General features: G+C 36.6%; 1 protein-coding gene and 11 non-coding genes across 12 annotated transcripts; 6 read left to right on the forward strand and 6 right to left on the reverse strand.

Annotated features, from left to right (window-relative positions):
* Window positions 1–342: 342 nt before the first annotated feature.
* Window positions 343–9290, reverse strand: rapgef4a (Rap guanine nucleotide exchange factor 4a). The gene is made up of 27 exons (XM_077727812.1): window positions 9120–9290; window positions 6451–6515; window positions 5791–5841; window positions 5624–5730; window positions 5357–5478; window positions 5116–5281; window positions 4965–5049; window positions 4819–4879; window positions 4655–4731; window positions 4432–4578; window positions 4067–4182; window positions 3904–3989; window positions 3724–3802; window positions 3443–3593; window positions 3171–3259; window positions 3036–3066; window positions 2879–2957; window positions 2456–2602; window positions 2258–2355; window positions 2055–2180; window positions 1772–1950; window positions 1604–1694; window positions 1493–1543; window positions 1282–1369; window positions 1123–1187; window positions 984–1038; window positions 343–895 (listed from the first exon to the last, which is right to left on the reverse strand). The coding sequence occupies exons 1-27, from the start codon at window positions 9211–9213 to the stop codon at window positions 768–770; spliced, it is 2634 nt and encodes an 877-aa protein (XP_077583938.1). The 5' UTR covers window positions 9214–9290; the 3' UTR covers window positions 343–767.
* A 1154-nt stretch (window positions 9291–10444) lies between these two features.
* On the forward strand, window positions 10445–10526 carry trnas-cga (transfer RNA serine (anticodon CGA)). The gene has a single exon. It is a non-coding gene; the product is annotated as a tRNA-Ser (tRNA).
* A 935-nt stretch (window positions 10527–11461) lies between these two features.
* On the forward strand, window positions 11462–11543 carry trnas-cga (transfer RNA serine (anticodon CGA)). Its single transcript has one exon. It is a non-coding gene; the product is annotated as a tRNA-Ser (tRNA).
* A 170-nt stretch (window positions 11544–11713) lies between these two features.
* trnas-cga (transfer RNA serine (anticodon CGA)) lies at window positions 11714–11795 on the forward strand. Its single transcript has one exon. It is a non-coding gene; the product is annotated as a tRNA-Ser (tRNA).
* A 181-nt stretch (window positions 11796–11976) lies between these two features.
* Window positions 11977–12058, forward strand: trnas-cga (transfer RNA serine (anticodon CGA)). The gene has a single exon. It is a non-coding gene; the product is annotated as a tRNA-Ser (tRNA).
* Window positions 12059–13296: 1238 nt separating this feature from the next.
* On the forward strand, window positions 13297–13378 carry trnas-cga (transfer RNA serine (anticodon CGA)). Its single transcript has one exon. It is a non-coding gene; the product is annotated as a tRNA-Ser (tRNA).
* Window positions 13379–13548: 170 nt separating this feature from the next.
* Window positions 13549–13630, forward strand: trnas-cga (transfer RNA serine (anticodon CGA)). Its single transcript has one exon. It is a non-coding gene; the product is annotated as a tRNA-Ser (tRNA).
* A 531-nt stretch (window positions 13631–14161) lies between these two features.
* trnas-cga (transfer RNA serine (anticodon CGA)) lies at window positions 14162–14243 on the reverse strand. The gene has a single exon. It is a non-coding gene; the product is annotated as a tRNA-Ser (tRNA).
* A 150-nt stretch (window positions 14244–14393) lies between these two features.
* trnas-cga (transfer RNA serine (anticodon CGA)) lies at window positions 14394–14475 on the reverse strand. The gene has a single exon. It is a non-coding gene; the product is annotated as a tRNA-Ser (tRNA).
* Window positions 14476–14625: 150 nt separating this feature from the next.
* trnas-cga (transfer RNA serine (anticodon CGA)) lies at window positions 14626–14707 on the reverse strand. Its single transcript has one exon. It is a non-coding gene; the product is annotated as a tRNA-Ser (tRNA).
* A 988-nt stretch (window positions 14708–15695) lies between these two features.
* On the reverse strand, window positions 15696–15777 carry trnas-cga (transfer RNA serine (anticodon CGA)). Its single transcript has one exon. It is a non-coding gene; the product is annotated as a tRNA-Ser (tRNA).
* A 158-nt stretch (window positions 15778–15935) lies between these two features.
* Window positions 15936–16017, reverse strand: trnas-cga (transfer RNA serine (anticodon CGA)). The gene has a single exon. It is a non-coding gene; the product is annotated as a tRNA-Ser (tRNA).
* Window positions 16018–16510: the final 493 nt, after the last annotated feature.

Raw genomic sequence — 16510 nt, forward strand, 5'->3', positions numbered from 1 at the left:
AAATTCGAATGATAATAGCGCCTCCTATTGGATATCAATGAAAACTACGCTTTTTGATGTGTTCTGTAAACAAACATGTAAACATAATCCAACAAACAACCTGAGATGTTTTCAGAGCTCTGCATCCGGAGATTGAAAACACATTTTGACATGTTTTGACTTTTATGTGTTAGTTAAATGTCTTTTTGGCACTTTTTTTCTTGTAGAGAAGAAGAATTTCCCTTATAATTATTAGTAATTATGCACACATTGATATCAGGTAAATCAAGTTATAAAATGTTAATATGGTCTACATTTGCCACTTGCCTTAAACTTATTCTATAAAAGCACAAGAGACTGTGGTAATTTTTGAGTTTGTTTTTAGTACACCTCATGCCCTCAAGAATAATGATTCATGGGAATAAATTCCTCTGCATGCAGACAATAAAGTAAATATTTACATATAATTTACAGCACTGAACATACAAGTATAAATATTTTTGTATACAAAAGTCACATTAATAACAAATAATGGAGACAATGAATACATTGGATAATATTGATGCCTTGAATATGACATAACGTAATAAAGTCACAGAGAAATGGAGCTTTCCTGAATTGATTTGAAGTAATACTTGCTAAGAGGTGCTTTGGTGCAGACTTACAGCAATAAAAGCATCAATATTTGGAAACACTATTTCCTCATGTACTTAAAGTGATTGTCTGTGAAGGAGTTGTAGTACTAGTAGAAGAGAAGCAGCATGTAACCCAGCCTTCCCTGAGTGATATCAAGATCTGCGAGGTTCAAGTGTGTGAGAGAGCTGCGTTAGCACTTTCTGATTGTCAATCACACTGAAATGACGCACATAACGCCACACGTCAGGGTGGCTCTTGTCCACCGGTGGTGATTCAGGACCTGTTGTGGAGGACATTGTGAAAAGAAGCAAACTATTCACTATACAATAAATGTTTCGTTTTTTGTACACATTCTAATGTCGACTTACTGAATGGTTGGCTTCGACAGTATCTCACAATCTTCACCGTGTTTGCTATCATCCGCTACATAAAAAATTATACAAATTAAAAACTGTCATTAACATAGATTATATACAATCAACTGAAAACAATCTGCTAAATTCTTACCATTTTCTCAAAGTTGACCAAATTTTCAATAAATGTCTTATTGCCCTCATGAGTGAATGTCATATCTAGAGAAAGAGAAAAACAGTCTTACTTTACCATCAAGTTTTCAACGTCAAGACCCAACAGGTTGAACTGGGGTGGCAATAAACACTTGCTGACCTTTCATCAGTAGCGGCATGAAAGGGATGATGGGAGCTTCTAGTTTGGCAACCAGTAGTCGGTACACGCGATGGTTTCTGGATGGGTCCTGTCCAAAGAGTCATTGTGTTAATCTATAATACGACAATCTACACTTTCACTGTAATTCATATTAATACACTCACTCCATAGTGTAGTGTGTGTGTAAATGAGTGAAGATGTCTTACTTTACCATCAAGTTTTCAAATTCGCCATACAACTTCTTAAATTTGCTCGACAGTTTCTGTAAACAGAGAGGAGCAGATTAAAATTGGAATGGTCTTGATTGGCGAAAAGTACTGACCTCCCAGGTTTGATTCAATCTGCTCACTGCTGGGTTACCAAGGCCCATGATGATTGCAAAGAAGGCATTCAAATTACTGTGCTCCTTGCAGCTTTGGCAAAGAAGAAAAGAAACCAATCAACACCATTCATCTCAATTAAGTAGAGAATGTAAGATGAATGTTCTTACTGGGATGCGATCTTAATGAACTTTTTGAGAAGTTGTACCCGTTTGCTAAGATGGGGGCATAGGCAGACTTCTGTCATCACCCAAAACTGGATTTCATTAAATCTTTTTAAGAATAGATCCAGGTTTATGGTACTCTTCTTCACATTTTGTCTCCCAAAAATGTGGTAGATCAGTTCAAGCTGTCAAGACAAAGAGGAGACATTCAAATGACCAAATTGAGAAGAAACGTCGATGCAAAATTAGAAATATTATTAATTATTATGTATTCTCTCAAGCCACAAACCTCATGAACACAATTGAAAAGCTCCCAGTCGTATAGTGTCAAATGGAAAGCAACATCTTTGCTGCTCATACACTCAAAACTCGCCCAAGTGCCTACAGACGGACCCTCTTGTTCCGGCGCAGGAATCTATTAAAAAAAAAAGAATAAATAAAAAATATAGTTATTTCCTAATGGAAAGTTCAGGAAAATAAAGAAGAACACACCAGAGAATGGAGTTGATCCTTGAAACAGGCAAAAAGACGACCATTGGTAGTAAGAGTCGAGAACACGGACACATCCGTGGTTTTGAACACAACTTTATCTGCACAAAAATCATTTAAATTTGCACAACAGATGGATGCTAATAGCCCCTCGCGGCAAGTAATTAGAGGAAAGCATTTCAAACTTTTGATTGTGCCCACCTCCAGCTGAGCTGAGACTGACCAGTAGAAGGTCCTCCACTGAGCCCATCTTGTCAGCCACAGCATGGAGGACGTCCCCGACCGAGGCAGAAACAGGGGTGCGAATTGTCATGTAGGTGTGGTCGCAGCAAAAAACCTTGAACAGAACTGAGGAGTGAAAACCACTTGAGGTTGAAGTCAATTGGATTTCAATTTGCAATTATAAATCAATGCAATCCATTATGGGAAAGGATACAATCAATTTCTGGCTTAATTAGTGCATCATGCTTGTCTCTGTTTGTGCACCAGGAGTATTGTTGTCTTTTTTGCTCTCCTTTTTCACAATTTGGCCCCAAACAAAACAGCTGGGTCTTCTAAGTTTAGCCATAAAAATCAAAATTATCATGAAAAGAAAGCTAATCATTATAAAATGTCGAGACTCACTTTCATCATTGCTCTTAACAGGTTGACATTTTTGCAGTGTGTCATCTCCCCTGTTGAACTGCTCCAGTAGGACATTGTGCTGTATATGTGAGTTAAACAGGTTGCATTAAAGTCATATTGTATCAATAGAATCAGTGTACAGGTTTTTAGACTATACCTTTCTGTGCAGGGTTTTGGCGTCATCGGTGCTGGAAAATGTCGAGGGAGAAGATGTAACAAAATAATGAAAATTTGCTCTGATTGGGCAGCTTTGATATAATAAAACGATGCCTATAAGATGAAAGGAACATACTTGTACTTTACGATTTTTTCCAGCTCTGGTAGTTGTTCACCGATTTGCGGGAGTGCTTTAGTGTCATTAGATACCGCCACCAGAAAATTCTGTGAGACAAACGTCAGTACGTAAAGAGACAAAGAGATCACGCAAATATGAACATGAAAGTAATTCACTACAAAGATGGTATTGTAAAAATTGAATTCCTTCAATCCACCTAGTATTTATTATTGAAATACATAATAAATAAACCTCAAAAATTCAATCAATCAAAATGATCACCATCATACCTCAAGAAAGACCACAGAGGTGTCTTCCTCTTGCAGGTAATCGCCATGTAGGGAAGCCCACTGCATGACCAAGCGGATCACACGGCGCTTGTTGTTGAGTGTGTAATCCATCTTTTCCTGCTCGGATCCCTGTGATGCCTGGGCATGGTAGGTGGGCAGCAATTAAGGAAAGACCATTTGTTTCATTATCGGCATTCCAAGAAATGTACGGCTAAATACTTGGTGTAATCTTTTCTAAAGGATAATCGAATTGAAACGTTGCAATGATGCTGAAAGGATATTGAGCCATCAACACTGGACAAAGTTCAATGTTTGGCATGAAGACGCAGTGCATGAGGACAAAATCATCTAAGGCTGCGTCTGTAATATCATGGCAGATCATGAGCATTCTTTTAAGAATACATTTTTAATTGTCGTCGAGTATATGCAAATTTAATGAAACATCAATGTATAAACTTTACCTGACTCTGAAAATTGTGAATCCATTCGCATCATCTCAAGCAGGTGCTCCAAAATCTTCTTTGGTGTCCCTGACATGACGTTGTACCTTGTGAAACACATGAAATTATCATGTATTGTTATATAGTAGAGTATATCAACATTAATGAATAAAAATGTATTTACTTGTCATGGGAGGACAAATTTCTATGGATGGATGACCTGCTGCTACTGAGACTCTTCTCTAAAACCAGGACGTCCTGACCATGTTCCTTCAAGCGCACCGTATTGGCCTCCACGTCCTGTATAAATTCAGTCATTGTATTAATACACTACATAGTTACATAATATAATCAGAGAAAAATTATGAATCAAACGGTGACATACTTACAAAATATAACTGTATGGTATTTTCAGATATTATCATTAGTACATTTCTCATTATTTCGCATTAACGATCCCATGCCAACAGCGGACGCTAACACTTATGAGTAGGCAACAAAGGAGTATCTTGCACGATGTTTCCAAAAATAAAAATATGAATAAATAACCCTCAAAATCCTGTTGAAGTCTTCTTTGTCAACTCTCAGGAAGTGACAATTGTCCTCTCTCAGGACAATGGAGGCAGCGCGTGGAGCATCATTGACAAGAGCCAGCTTCCCAAAGTCGTCTCCCTCATGTAGTGTGCAAACAACACCCTGCGGGGTCACATAACAGCATCAGCAAGTAACAGTAAGACTGGAACAGTTAACACAGATTTTCTCTAAAACAGACCTTTCCATAGATGGTGACATTGACCGAGCCTTTCAGAATAATGTACCACGACGTGCCTTCTTCCCCTTGGCTGAAGACTGACATTCATGAGAAAAATCAGAAAGGAATTGAACAAATTATTCCTCACAGTTCACTATTTAAACCTAAACTTAATTTATACTTACGTACTGTTCCAGATTTGGCATGGGATTCAAAAATGAGCACACCCATCAGTTCTCTTTTAACCTGCATAGTCAAAATGATAATAATGACTCCATTGTTCATATTTATCTCGCAACGAATAAAATGAATACAACTGAAGTGTACTGACTGTCGTGGAAAGGTGCGCTAAAGCCTTGATGTGGAGCAGTTCCTCGTAAATGACCTCTAAATCATCTTCTGTTCTATCAGATGGACTGCAAATGGAGAACATGTCAGAAGATTACTATTACAAAAGCAAATACATTTACTGGAATCCTTACTTTTTTCTTAAAATCATCCTCATGTATGCGTCTGGTCCCATCTGTGAGAGGAGCAGCAAAGAGTCTTGCACTTCCTCATGGCTTTCTCTCTGAGAAGAGTCCATCACTTCATCATCCAAGAAGCGGTAGAAAAGATACTTGTCCTGGAAGCTGGCCTCCTGGTCCACTGGGACACATTCAACCATGTAATCGATGAGATTCATACACTTAATGTGGAAAACTGTTCTTCATGTAGTCTCACCATGACAAAGAACACTTTCCTCCAGAAGCACCTGCCACATTGCCACGGCTTGAGGGCGAGAATGCACAATGGAGCTGTGCTCTATCAGCCAGTCCACCATTTCTGTTCCCACACAACACTGCCTGGTTAAACAAACAAAGAAATTGCCATTCACAATGACTCTAATATTACCATACAATATTTGTCCTTATCATAAAGTATGTCATGATTAGGTTCATTTAAAAAAGTATTGTACAGGTTCATCCACATATGCTGTTTTTAATTCACCTGTATGTTTCCAGATGATACTTTCTATCCCGGATCATGTGAGGGGATGTGGAGAGAATGGCTTTTCGAAGAACTTTTCCGGCATACAGAAGTTTTTCAGCAGGAACCTCGAGTAAAAAATGGCAAATTATTCAGCAGGCATATATTTGTGATGTTTGGTTTCTTACCTGGGAGAGCTGCATACTGTGAGATTTAGTTGATCTGTCAATAAGCGGTTTCTGTAAATGACATTTAAACCATAAAAAAAAACATTTTATTACATGTTTCTTCACAATAAGGATCCTGATGTTTGATACCTTTTTCCATAGATTGTGTTCTGCCTAAAGCCTGTGACATTTCAAAAGCATTGCCCACGGTTCAGTGCGCACTGATTCCTATGCATTAATGTGCAATGATGGCCATTACTCATACATATACAATTGTGTAGCCATTGAAGCTGTGGGTTCTTCAGTGTGTTGTAAATTTGTTTATCGACTGAATGAAGTAAACCGAAAACTAAAATCCCAACAACGTCAGATTTCCCTTTCCTTTAATCCATAATCTTGTCAGCATAGTACTCTAGAACTATTTCCTTTGCAAGACTATCAATCAGCTGGAGGGTCACGTTACGTAAGGCAACCAGGAAAGGACAACAACAGCAAGGTGGGGCAGGATACCGCAGTGGACGGCAAGCACATTTATATTTAAACCAATATTAAACAAAGACCACGTTCCAAACTCATTCCTATTTTTAATGGATAATCATGAAGAATGTTGTGACGTCAAAAGATGGTGAAGGTCAAGCAAATAAGCACTTCTTTCTGATAGCCAGAAAGACAAAAAATTACCTCATTTTGATGCTCGGATGGAGACACAAATAAGTTGTTGATTATGTTCTCTTTGTCCGCCATTCCTGTTTGGGAGAATAAAAGATGTTTAGGAAATGTATGTAGAGTGGATGAAATCATATTTTCAGATTGCAGATTGTCTGTGGTTCTGAATGCATATTTAATATACACAAGCTGTAGAGGAAACAAAATGGACTGAACATAAAAAGGAGGAACGAGAAGCCGCCTTCAGCTGCATGATTATTGTATGATTTCTTAATGTGTTCATGCATAGTGCATAGTAAGTATTACTCTACTGAACAGTGGAGAAATATAGAATAGTTTCCTATAGGGACACTCACTCACTCAACGTGATGTAACATAATTAATAATGAACTAAATACTTTACACTAACAACGGGTGGGGTATTAATTGATTAATCCAAAATTTATGCAAAATCTACACATAAAGTAAAATCTGTGTGTATTGTATTTTTGTCACTTGCTATTTTCAATTGTTATCATATTATAGTGTCTAAAAGCTAGTTTTGAAATGGACCAGACATATCTGATCTCATTTTATGAACCACCTTATCCTCATTAAGGTTGCGGGGGTGCTAAAGCCAATCCCAGCTGTCTCCAAGCTTGATGCGGGGACACTTTGAATCAGCCTACCATACATCTTTTTTAAATAAGGGAGGAAACCAGATTATGGACCAGACCTTCACTAAATAAATCAATACAGTATGTCCAAATTAATAGCGGAATATTACAGGAAAGCTGAAATGTAAAATAATGTGCAATAGTACCCGCAATTGACTGAATGTGCCCTGGGAAATAGCAGCTCTGTCACTTTTATTGTACTCGACCACAAAGCCACAGTAAGAGAGAGCTGTGTTTGAACAAAACACTGTCAATATTAAGTTAACTTGCCCCAGGACAGCTTTAAAAGTATCAGCCTGTGTCACAACGGCAATATTTTAGATAACAGGGGTCTGGAAAAAAGGTCTGGTTAAGAACAGAGTTTTATTATGTTAAAACTGCATGTGCAAAATCATTACATGCTGTCATACTTAAATGTCCGTTTATGGTTTGCAGATCCTAGAGATGGTAAAAATCTAATTCTGACATTTTAAGGAGTTTAGATCAACTACATCTTAACATGTTCAGATAAAATTGTTACAAAGTGATGAATAAATTGAATAATGTGGTGTTAACCTGCTCACTGTCGCCACTAGCTTCACTGTACTTAATAATACTTAAATCGATTAAAAAAAAAAAGTATTTGGATCATCTATTTCCACCCAACAATGATGTTATATCAATTTGTAACATTTTCATTTTGTATCTTTCCGTCAATTTTGGGAGAAAAGTCCAGGATGTCCAAGAAAAACACTTTCAAGTCCTGCTTCCATTTTATTATGCAATTTTCAGATTAGGTACCTCTCAGTGAGCGCCTAGCCTTTTTAATGGCATTTGCGATGCTGAGAGCCACCGAGTCATCAGAGCATGACCGTACAACTGCACTCAGTATATTTTTTATACATCATTGTTCCCTGCAGTCATCACAGAAGTTATGTAATGAGCGTCGCGCTGAACCCACGCACGCTTGTGAAGTGACCTCATGAGTGCAACTGTAGCTAATGAGCCATTTCAATTTTTAAGGTACCATAAACTACATGGTTGGAAACTTTTTTTTAAATGATTTGTAGCCTGAAAAAAGACGCAATTTGAAAAGTCACCATCCTATCTGACATCCAATCAATAAAGTTTATTCTGCTGAAAGTAAACCTGTCAAAGAAAACTGGATTCAGCATAAAAGGCCAAATGTCCATTTTTAAAACACTTATTTGACCATTATGTGATCAGTATTTGTGCTTAGAATGAAAATGAAGCTGTCATATTCACTTTGACAAGCCAGTTTGTCTTTGTTAACAATTAAGGGCTTTAGGGTTGGGCCAATGGATTAAAAGTGACCAATACATGCTGAACTAATTAGATCCATTCACTTAGCTAATAAAAACCTTTCCACCTGGGAGGTACTTGTTCTTGTCCATTTGATGGAGGATTATAAAGACTTATTCTTTACATAATGGTTTTTGCCTCATCTGATGCATTAACTTCCCTGAAGATCAATTTTGACAGTAACCCTCTTAACAGTAGTTTTCTGACTATGAAGAACTCATCTTAACATTATAAAAAAATTCCGCATTAGTACATGTACGTATGTATTGTAATTGATAATCTTTCTTGAAGACAATATCTGTCCCGACAAGGAAAAGTTGACATTGTACTCTTTTGTAGAACTCCATTTTATGATGAAATATTTAAGTATTGTGTTTTATTTGTTGCATACCACTTAGTATCTCACAAAATATTTTTGGTTTATTATTTTTGCCAAAATCCATGATGCAATTTTCGACCAAGATGCAATCAGAGTTGGCATAACAACAGCACTGTGCTCAGTGTGACATTTTTTTGCCAGTAAATGACCCCTTTATTTAAAACTTGCAATCTTTTAAGTGAACCTGATACTTGCAAACTTAGTATACAGGTTTGGAATGAAGAATAATCAACATTTAACATGACATCAAACCATCAGATTAGAAAAAAACACGTGCATATTACATTGCAATGTTATTTTTTTACTCTTAAAAAAGTGTCAGGTATTGACAAGAAAAAGTTGCTTACCTCCAAGTACCTGTCTTGGTATTGATATTGACTGCAAAATCCTACACGCCCTCTTAATCCAAAACACAAAGCAGTCATGGATTACAGGTGACATCCACCATGGACCAACAGGATCAGTTCCTCGGTCACTTAAAAAGCAAAGTGAACTGGCTGTGTCATTCTCCAGGCACAGCTGAGCATACGCCTTCTGAGCAGTGGTTGCTAGGTGATGACTTAACACATTCTCCTGCTCTCTCACTCTCTCTCTCTTGCTCTCTATTTCCCTCGCTTCCTCACTCTCTTTGCCCTCTGGGTTCCATCATGTTGCTTCAAATAGAAGACATGCTTGTTTTTCCAAGAAATTTATATGACTTTGATTTCTTCAAATTCCAACAAAAGAATAGCTTTTTTTCACAGTAAACTCTTAAAAGACAAAAAAATGTACACAATTTTAAAAAATGAGGTGACTGCAGCCAGAAAAAATGCTGACCAGGAGTGTTTTTTTTAATGATAGTATAGTACAGCTTTACCATGTTGATTTTCCTTGAGTTCCACAAGGGTGAATATCAGAATGGTGAAACAAAAGCCTACATTTTTTTGTTACTACTTGCAGGAGATGGTCAGACATAATTGTTTTGTTGTGGAAATGAGGGTGTGGTTCAACCAATCTTTCTGTGATCTACTTGTATTATTTGAAGATAATGATAGTCATTTCCTTATCATATAGTAGTTTGGGTCGTTTGATGATGTAACAACTCGGAACGTCGGAAACGTATTACTGATATAATCGCCATTCTCTTGCCACCAACTAGGAAGGAGTGTGGCCTAGCATGTGACCCCATTCTTACCCCCCACAAACCCTCCCACCCACTTAATCTTTAGGTACTATATAAGAAGGCCCACTGTGTCCCTGCCATTTCCTGCTCATCAGCTTTTGCTGCTGGCGCCTTCCATATGGACGGACCAATGCCTGCCTGCAACACATAACATAATATTTTCCACCCACTCTTTCAATCAAGCCCGAAGCATGAACACACAAGTAACATGTTCAGCTATAAGCATTGTTAACAAATATAGATCAAGTGTACTTCCAAGTATTATGTGACATTTGTAGCAGCGGATGATCGCTGCCAGGCATTCCTGGTCAAAACAGATGGGACGTCATTAGACGTAAATGGCAGTGAGTGTGAGTTTATCAGGATTATTCTAAAATATATTTCCCTCTATTACATGCCATATTTTTCGCACTATAAGTCGCACCAGCATATCAATAATGTACTAATATGATAACAATATTTTGATATAAATATATAATCTTATTTTCCTTATGTTAATTTTACATCACCGTCGCGGTGGCTGAGAGGTTAAGGCGTTAGACTCGAAATCTAATGGGGTTTCCCCTCACAGGTTCGAATCCTGTTCGTGACGCTAAAAACATGTAAAGTACTTAGTTAACTCTCTCACATTTTTGAACCCATAACTGGACTTTTGTGGTTCCGAAAATCCCCCACAGGAAACTTCCCAGGAGGTAAAACTCATTGACTGCTCATTTACTGTACAACAACTAAATGAACTGTTTACCTGTGTAAATTTGTTTACTTTTTAAATGTAAGTTTAACCCCTTCATGCACACATGAAGACTTTTAGAAACATTTATAAAGTACTTATTCAACTCTCTCTCTCATTTTTTGAACCCAGACCTGGAGTTTAGTGGTTCCCGAAAATCCCACACAGCAAACTTCATAGGAGGTAAAACTCATTGACTGCTCATTTACTGTACAACAACTAAATGAACTGTTTACCTGTGCGAATTTGTTTACTTTTTAAATGTTAGTTTAACCCCTTCATGCACAAATTAAGACTTTTAAAAAGATTTATAAAGTACTTATTTAACTCTCTCATTTTCTGAACTGCTTTATCCTCATTAGGATCACAGGTGGTGCTCGAGCCTACCCCAGCTGACTCCAGGCCAGAGGCATTCAGAATGAATTGTCAGCCAATCGCAGGGCACAAAGAAACGAACTATCATGCACACTCACACCCTTACATACTTAATGGTATTTTCCACTCACAGGTTCAAATCCTGTTTTTTTTACCACCCTATACATGATTTATTATGTAGGCGCGTTGGCCGAGAGGTTAAGGCGTCAGACTCGAAATTTAATGGGGTTTCCCCTCACAGGTTCGAATCCTGTTCGTGACGTTACATTATTAGATGTGTGTACAAATAGTCATTTTTGTTATATGGCTTCAATACTTGCAACAATACCAAATCAACAACATACAAAAATAACATAATAACAATATTTTGACATAAATTTCTTTTTTTCTTATATTTTTCTTATATTTTTTTTTATATAGCAGTCACGGTGGCCGAGAGGTTAAGGCGTTAGACTCGAAATTTAGTGGGGTTTCCCCTCACAGGTTCGAATCCTGTTCGTGACGCTGTATTATTAAATATATGTACAAATAGTCACTTTTGTTATATGGCTTCAATACTTGCAACAATACCAAATCAACAACATACAAAAATAACATAATAGCAATATTTTGACATACATTTCTTTTTTTCTTATAATTTTCTTATATTTTTCTTATATTTTTCTTATACAGCAGTCACGGTGGCCGAGAGGTTAAGGCGTTAGACTCGAAATCTAATGGGGTTTCCCCTCACAGGTTCGAATCCTGTTCGTGACGCTGTATTATTAGATACATGTACAAATAGTCATTTTTGTTATATGGCTTCAATACTTGCAACAATACCAAATCAACAACATACAAAAATAACATAATAGCAATATTTTGACATAAATTTCTTTTTTTCTTATATTTTTCTTATATTTTTCTTATATTTTTCTTATATTTTTCTTGTACAGCAGTCACGATGGCCGAGAGGTTAAGGCGTTAGACTCGAAATCTAATGGGGTTTCCCCTCACAGGTTCGAATCCTGTTCGTGACGCTGTATTATTAGATATATGTACAAATAGTCATTTTTGTTATATGGCTTCAATACTTGCAACAATACCAAATCAACAACATACAAAAATAACATAATAACAATATCTTGACATAAATTTCTTTTTTAAAATATTTTTTCTTATACAGCAGTCACGGTGGCCGAGAGGTTAAAGCGTTAGACTCGAAATCTAATGGGGTTTAGTTCAGTAAATATTATTATTCATCAAATAATGTCACCCGTCAAAGCCTTTGTGAACTAAATGCCTATAACACCCAACAAGCCTTCCTGGTGAGTGTGTTGGGTGGGAGTGTGTCATCATACTGGCATAGACATCATATGAAGTTTGAAAATAACAGACAGAAAATAGTTCTGTTTTGTGGTAAACTGGCATGGGTAAAGAAAAATAAGTGCCAAAGAATCATTCAGAAAAACCTGAGCCAACTGAAGATCTCTAAAATGCCAATTTGTATTGATAACACTTCAATTGTGAGAAATGTAACAAAACAAATCAAGGTAAAGCTTTGTTTGGCCTCAGACATGGTGAAACCCAAGGGCAGGTAGATTAAAAAATGTTGGAACAAGGCACTTTTGTCAAACTAACTGTACAGAATATTGCCTGCCAAGATTTGCAGGATAACAATTTCAAAATAGAGCAGATCCTCAAGATGTGCCAAGATTCATTTTGGCAAGCTCAGTTCTCAGCATGTCACAGTAATGAACAGACAAAATTGGTGTGGGGTGATTGTCTGTGTGTGTGTGTGTGTGTGCAAAATTATCCAATGATATAAATGCAATAAAAGAAGAAGAAACTTTCAATCTCATTAGGGTGGATGATCATGCAAATACAAAACACAGAACTGACATGATTTTTGTTTGCTCATTTATAGCTCAATGCTTCCATCTACTGGTATGAGTCTAAAACATCAAGTTGATGAAGGTTCATAGAATCTGGGGCCACCAATCACTCCTCATCAATCACTGTCTGTGTATTTTAACCCTGTATTTTTGTATGTCAATTTCCCAACCAATATTATATTACATATATTTATATGATAAACTGCCAATTGTTGTAGGCTGACACAGACCAACCTGTTCTTATTTCAGGAACCTGTAAATCATATGCACTGTGCTTATATGCCAATAGAGTGCAGCATTGCCTCTGAAAGGATAATTGGGCAATATACTATATATATACTTTTTTTTTCTTATATTTTTCCTTATATTTTTCTTATACAGCAGTCACGGTGGCCGAGAGGTTAAGCCGTTAGACTCGAAATCTAACGGGGTTTCCCCCCACAGGTTCGAATCCTGTTCGTGACGTTTAATTATTAGATATAGGTACAAATAGTCATTTTTGTTATATGGCTTCAATACTTGCAACAATACCGAATCAACAACATACAAAAATAACATAATAACAATATTTTGACATACATTTCTTTTTTTTTTATATTTTTCTTATATTTTTCTTATATTTCTTTCATACAGCAGTCACGGTGGCCGAGAGGTTAAGGCGTTAGACTCGAAATCTAATGGTGTTTCCCCTCACAGGTTCGAATCCTGTTCGTGACGTTGCTTTGATATACGTGCAAATAATAATTTTTGTTATAGGGCTTCAATACTTGCAACAACAACTATATAGTATATAGTACCACACTTCATCTATGTAATTTAGATATTTAGATTATCTGAATATTCTTATTTTTATTTTTTACTGCTACAAATTTTTGGGTATTCATTTTTCCGCTACTTAGTACCATGAACTATTTTCATCAATCAATCATGGAAGGCTAAACTTTAGGCCGCAGCATGAATAGCATAGAAGTCACATTCCAGTCATGCTGCATGCCAGCATGAAAGTCTGCAGACAACCAAATGACCTCCAGTGTTTGCCACCCTCTGTTTTTTGAACTGAACACACACAAGTAAAAAGAAGTATTATTAATATTTGACCAGATATTGTCACATTTGTTTTCAAAATCCTTCTTTTTCAACTTTGTGTGTGAGGTTGCCAAAGGAACAATTTCGATCAATTGATTGGTTGTTGTTGCAAGTATTGAAGCCCTATAACAAAAATTATTATTTGTAAGTATATCAATGCAACGTCACGAACAGGATTCGAACCTGTGAGGGGAAACCCCATTAGATTTCGAGTCTAACGCCTTAACCTCTCGGCCACCGTGACTGCTGTATAAGAAAATTATAAGGCTAAAACAGAAATTGATATCAAAATATTGTTATTATATTATTTTTGTATGTTGTTGATTCGGTATTGTTGCAAGTATTGAAGCCGTATAACAAAAAGGATTATTTGTACCTATATCTAATAATTAAACGTCACGAACAGGATTCGAACCTGTGAGGGGAAACCCCATTAGATTTCGAGTCTAACGCCTTAACCTCTCGGCCACCGTGACTGCTGTATAAGAAAAATATAAGAAAAACAAAGAAATTTATGTCAAAATATTGTTATTATGTCATTTTTGTATGTTGTTGATTTGGTATTGTAGCCAGTATTGAAACCATATAACAAAAGTGACTATTTGTAACTATATCTGATAAATAGACGTCACGAACAGGATTCGAACCTGTGAGGGGAAACCCCATTAGATTTCGAGTCTAACGCCTTAACCTCTCGGCCACCGTGACTGTAGAACAAGAAGAAATAAGGAAAAAAGAACCTTTAATCTTAAATTATGCAGATCTGTTGTTGGCTCAAATTAGAGTTTCTAAATGCTGTTGCAGAACTAATTCAAATGATAATTTTAAACTATCTCAAAACATTTATTTACATATGTCTATTTAAAGGAGCAAGTCTAAATTCCAAAGGAAACGCTATTTGGAGCAGCGATAACTGACGCGCTTCAAATATTTTCTTCTCATTCCCGGAAATGTGAGTGCCCACAGTAGCTTCTCCCTAAATACTTCAAGTGGCATAAACACAGAATGCTATTATTGCCCAAAAATACTCACATAAAAAGAATTCATTGGTGCCATTGTAAAGCCCCCCAAAAACTCCTACGTCTATCAGCTTTGATTGTCTCAATTGGAATGAGAGGTCAGATAAAACCAACGGAAATGCTCTTCCTAAGATGTCTGATTGAACATTCAAAACATTTATTTAGAAATCTGATAAACACTGTTCAAAAAGCAATTCTGCTTGGACAATGCATGATTAAATATGCAGATTGTAAAAGGCCTTGGGGGAGTGGAAAAAGTACTCATGCCCTGCAAAAATATGGCTGCTAAATAGATCGCCATCTGGTCATGCCACTTTTGTGAATCAATTATACATGTTGTTACATAAGTCCTTGATAATTGAGATATTTGCTTGTTTTTGCAGATGGTTCAGTGGACAATTTGTATGTTCCATGTTTACTTACATTTTGGGTGGCGGATCATTTTAAAAAGTAGGTTCACAGACTGACTCGGTCAGGATGAGAGTGTCCATTCAAAAGCATTCTGAGCCAAAGAAGTGAGAATCTGTGAAAAGCAACAAGAAAATATAGGGGGGATAAACAAAATTTATAACAAAATATCTTTAGCATATTATTTTTGTATGTTATCGATTTGTTATTATTGCAAATGTTGAACCCCTATAAAAAAATATTATTTGTACATATATCAAAAAATGAATCGTCACGAACAGGATTCAAACTTGTGAGGGGAAACCCCATTAGATTTCGAGTCTAACGCCTTAACCTCTCGGCCACCGTGACTGCGGTAAAAGAAAAAAAAGAAAAATATAAGAAAAAAAAGAAATTTATGTCAAAATATTGTTATTATGTTATTTTTGTATGTTGTTGATTTGGTATTGTTGCAAGTATTGAAGCCATATAACAAAAATGACTATTTGTACACACATCTAATAATGTACCGTCACAAACAGGATTCGAACCTGTGAGGGGAAACCCCATTAAATTTCGAGTCTAACGCCTTAACCTCTCGGCCACCGTGACTATGTGATAAGCCACATATAGGGGAAGAAACAGGATTCGAACCTGTGAGGGGAAAATACCATCAAGTAGGTAAGGGTTTTAGTGTGCATGATAGTTCGTCTCTTTGTGCCCTGCGATTGGCTGACAATTCATTCAGAATGCCTCTGGCCTGGAGTCAGCTGGAATAGGCTCCAGCACCCCCTGTAACCCTAGTGAGGATAAAGCAGTTCAGAAAAAGAGAGATAAATAAGTACTTTGTAAATGTTTTTAAAAGTCTTAATTTGAAGGGGTTAAACTAACATTTAAAAAGTAAACAAATTTGCACAGGTAAACAGTTCATTTAGTTGTTTTACAGTAAATGAGCAGTCAATGAGTTTTACCACCTATGGAGTTTGCTGTGTGGGATTTTCAGACCACAAAAGTCCAGGTCTGGGTTCAAAAAATGAGAGAGAGTTAAATAAGTACTTTATAAATGTTTTTAAAAGTCTTAATTTGTGCATGAAGGAGTTAAACT

Source organism: Stigmatopora nigra, chromosome 11, assembly GCF_051989575.1.
Source record: "Stigmatopora nigra isolate UIUO_SnigA chromosome 11, RoL_Snig_1.1, whole genome shotgun sequence".
Classification (NCBI taxonomy): Eukaryota; Metazoa; Chordata; class Actinopteri; order Syngnathiformes; family Syngnathidae; genus Stigmatopora; species Stigmatopora nigra.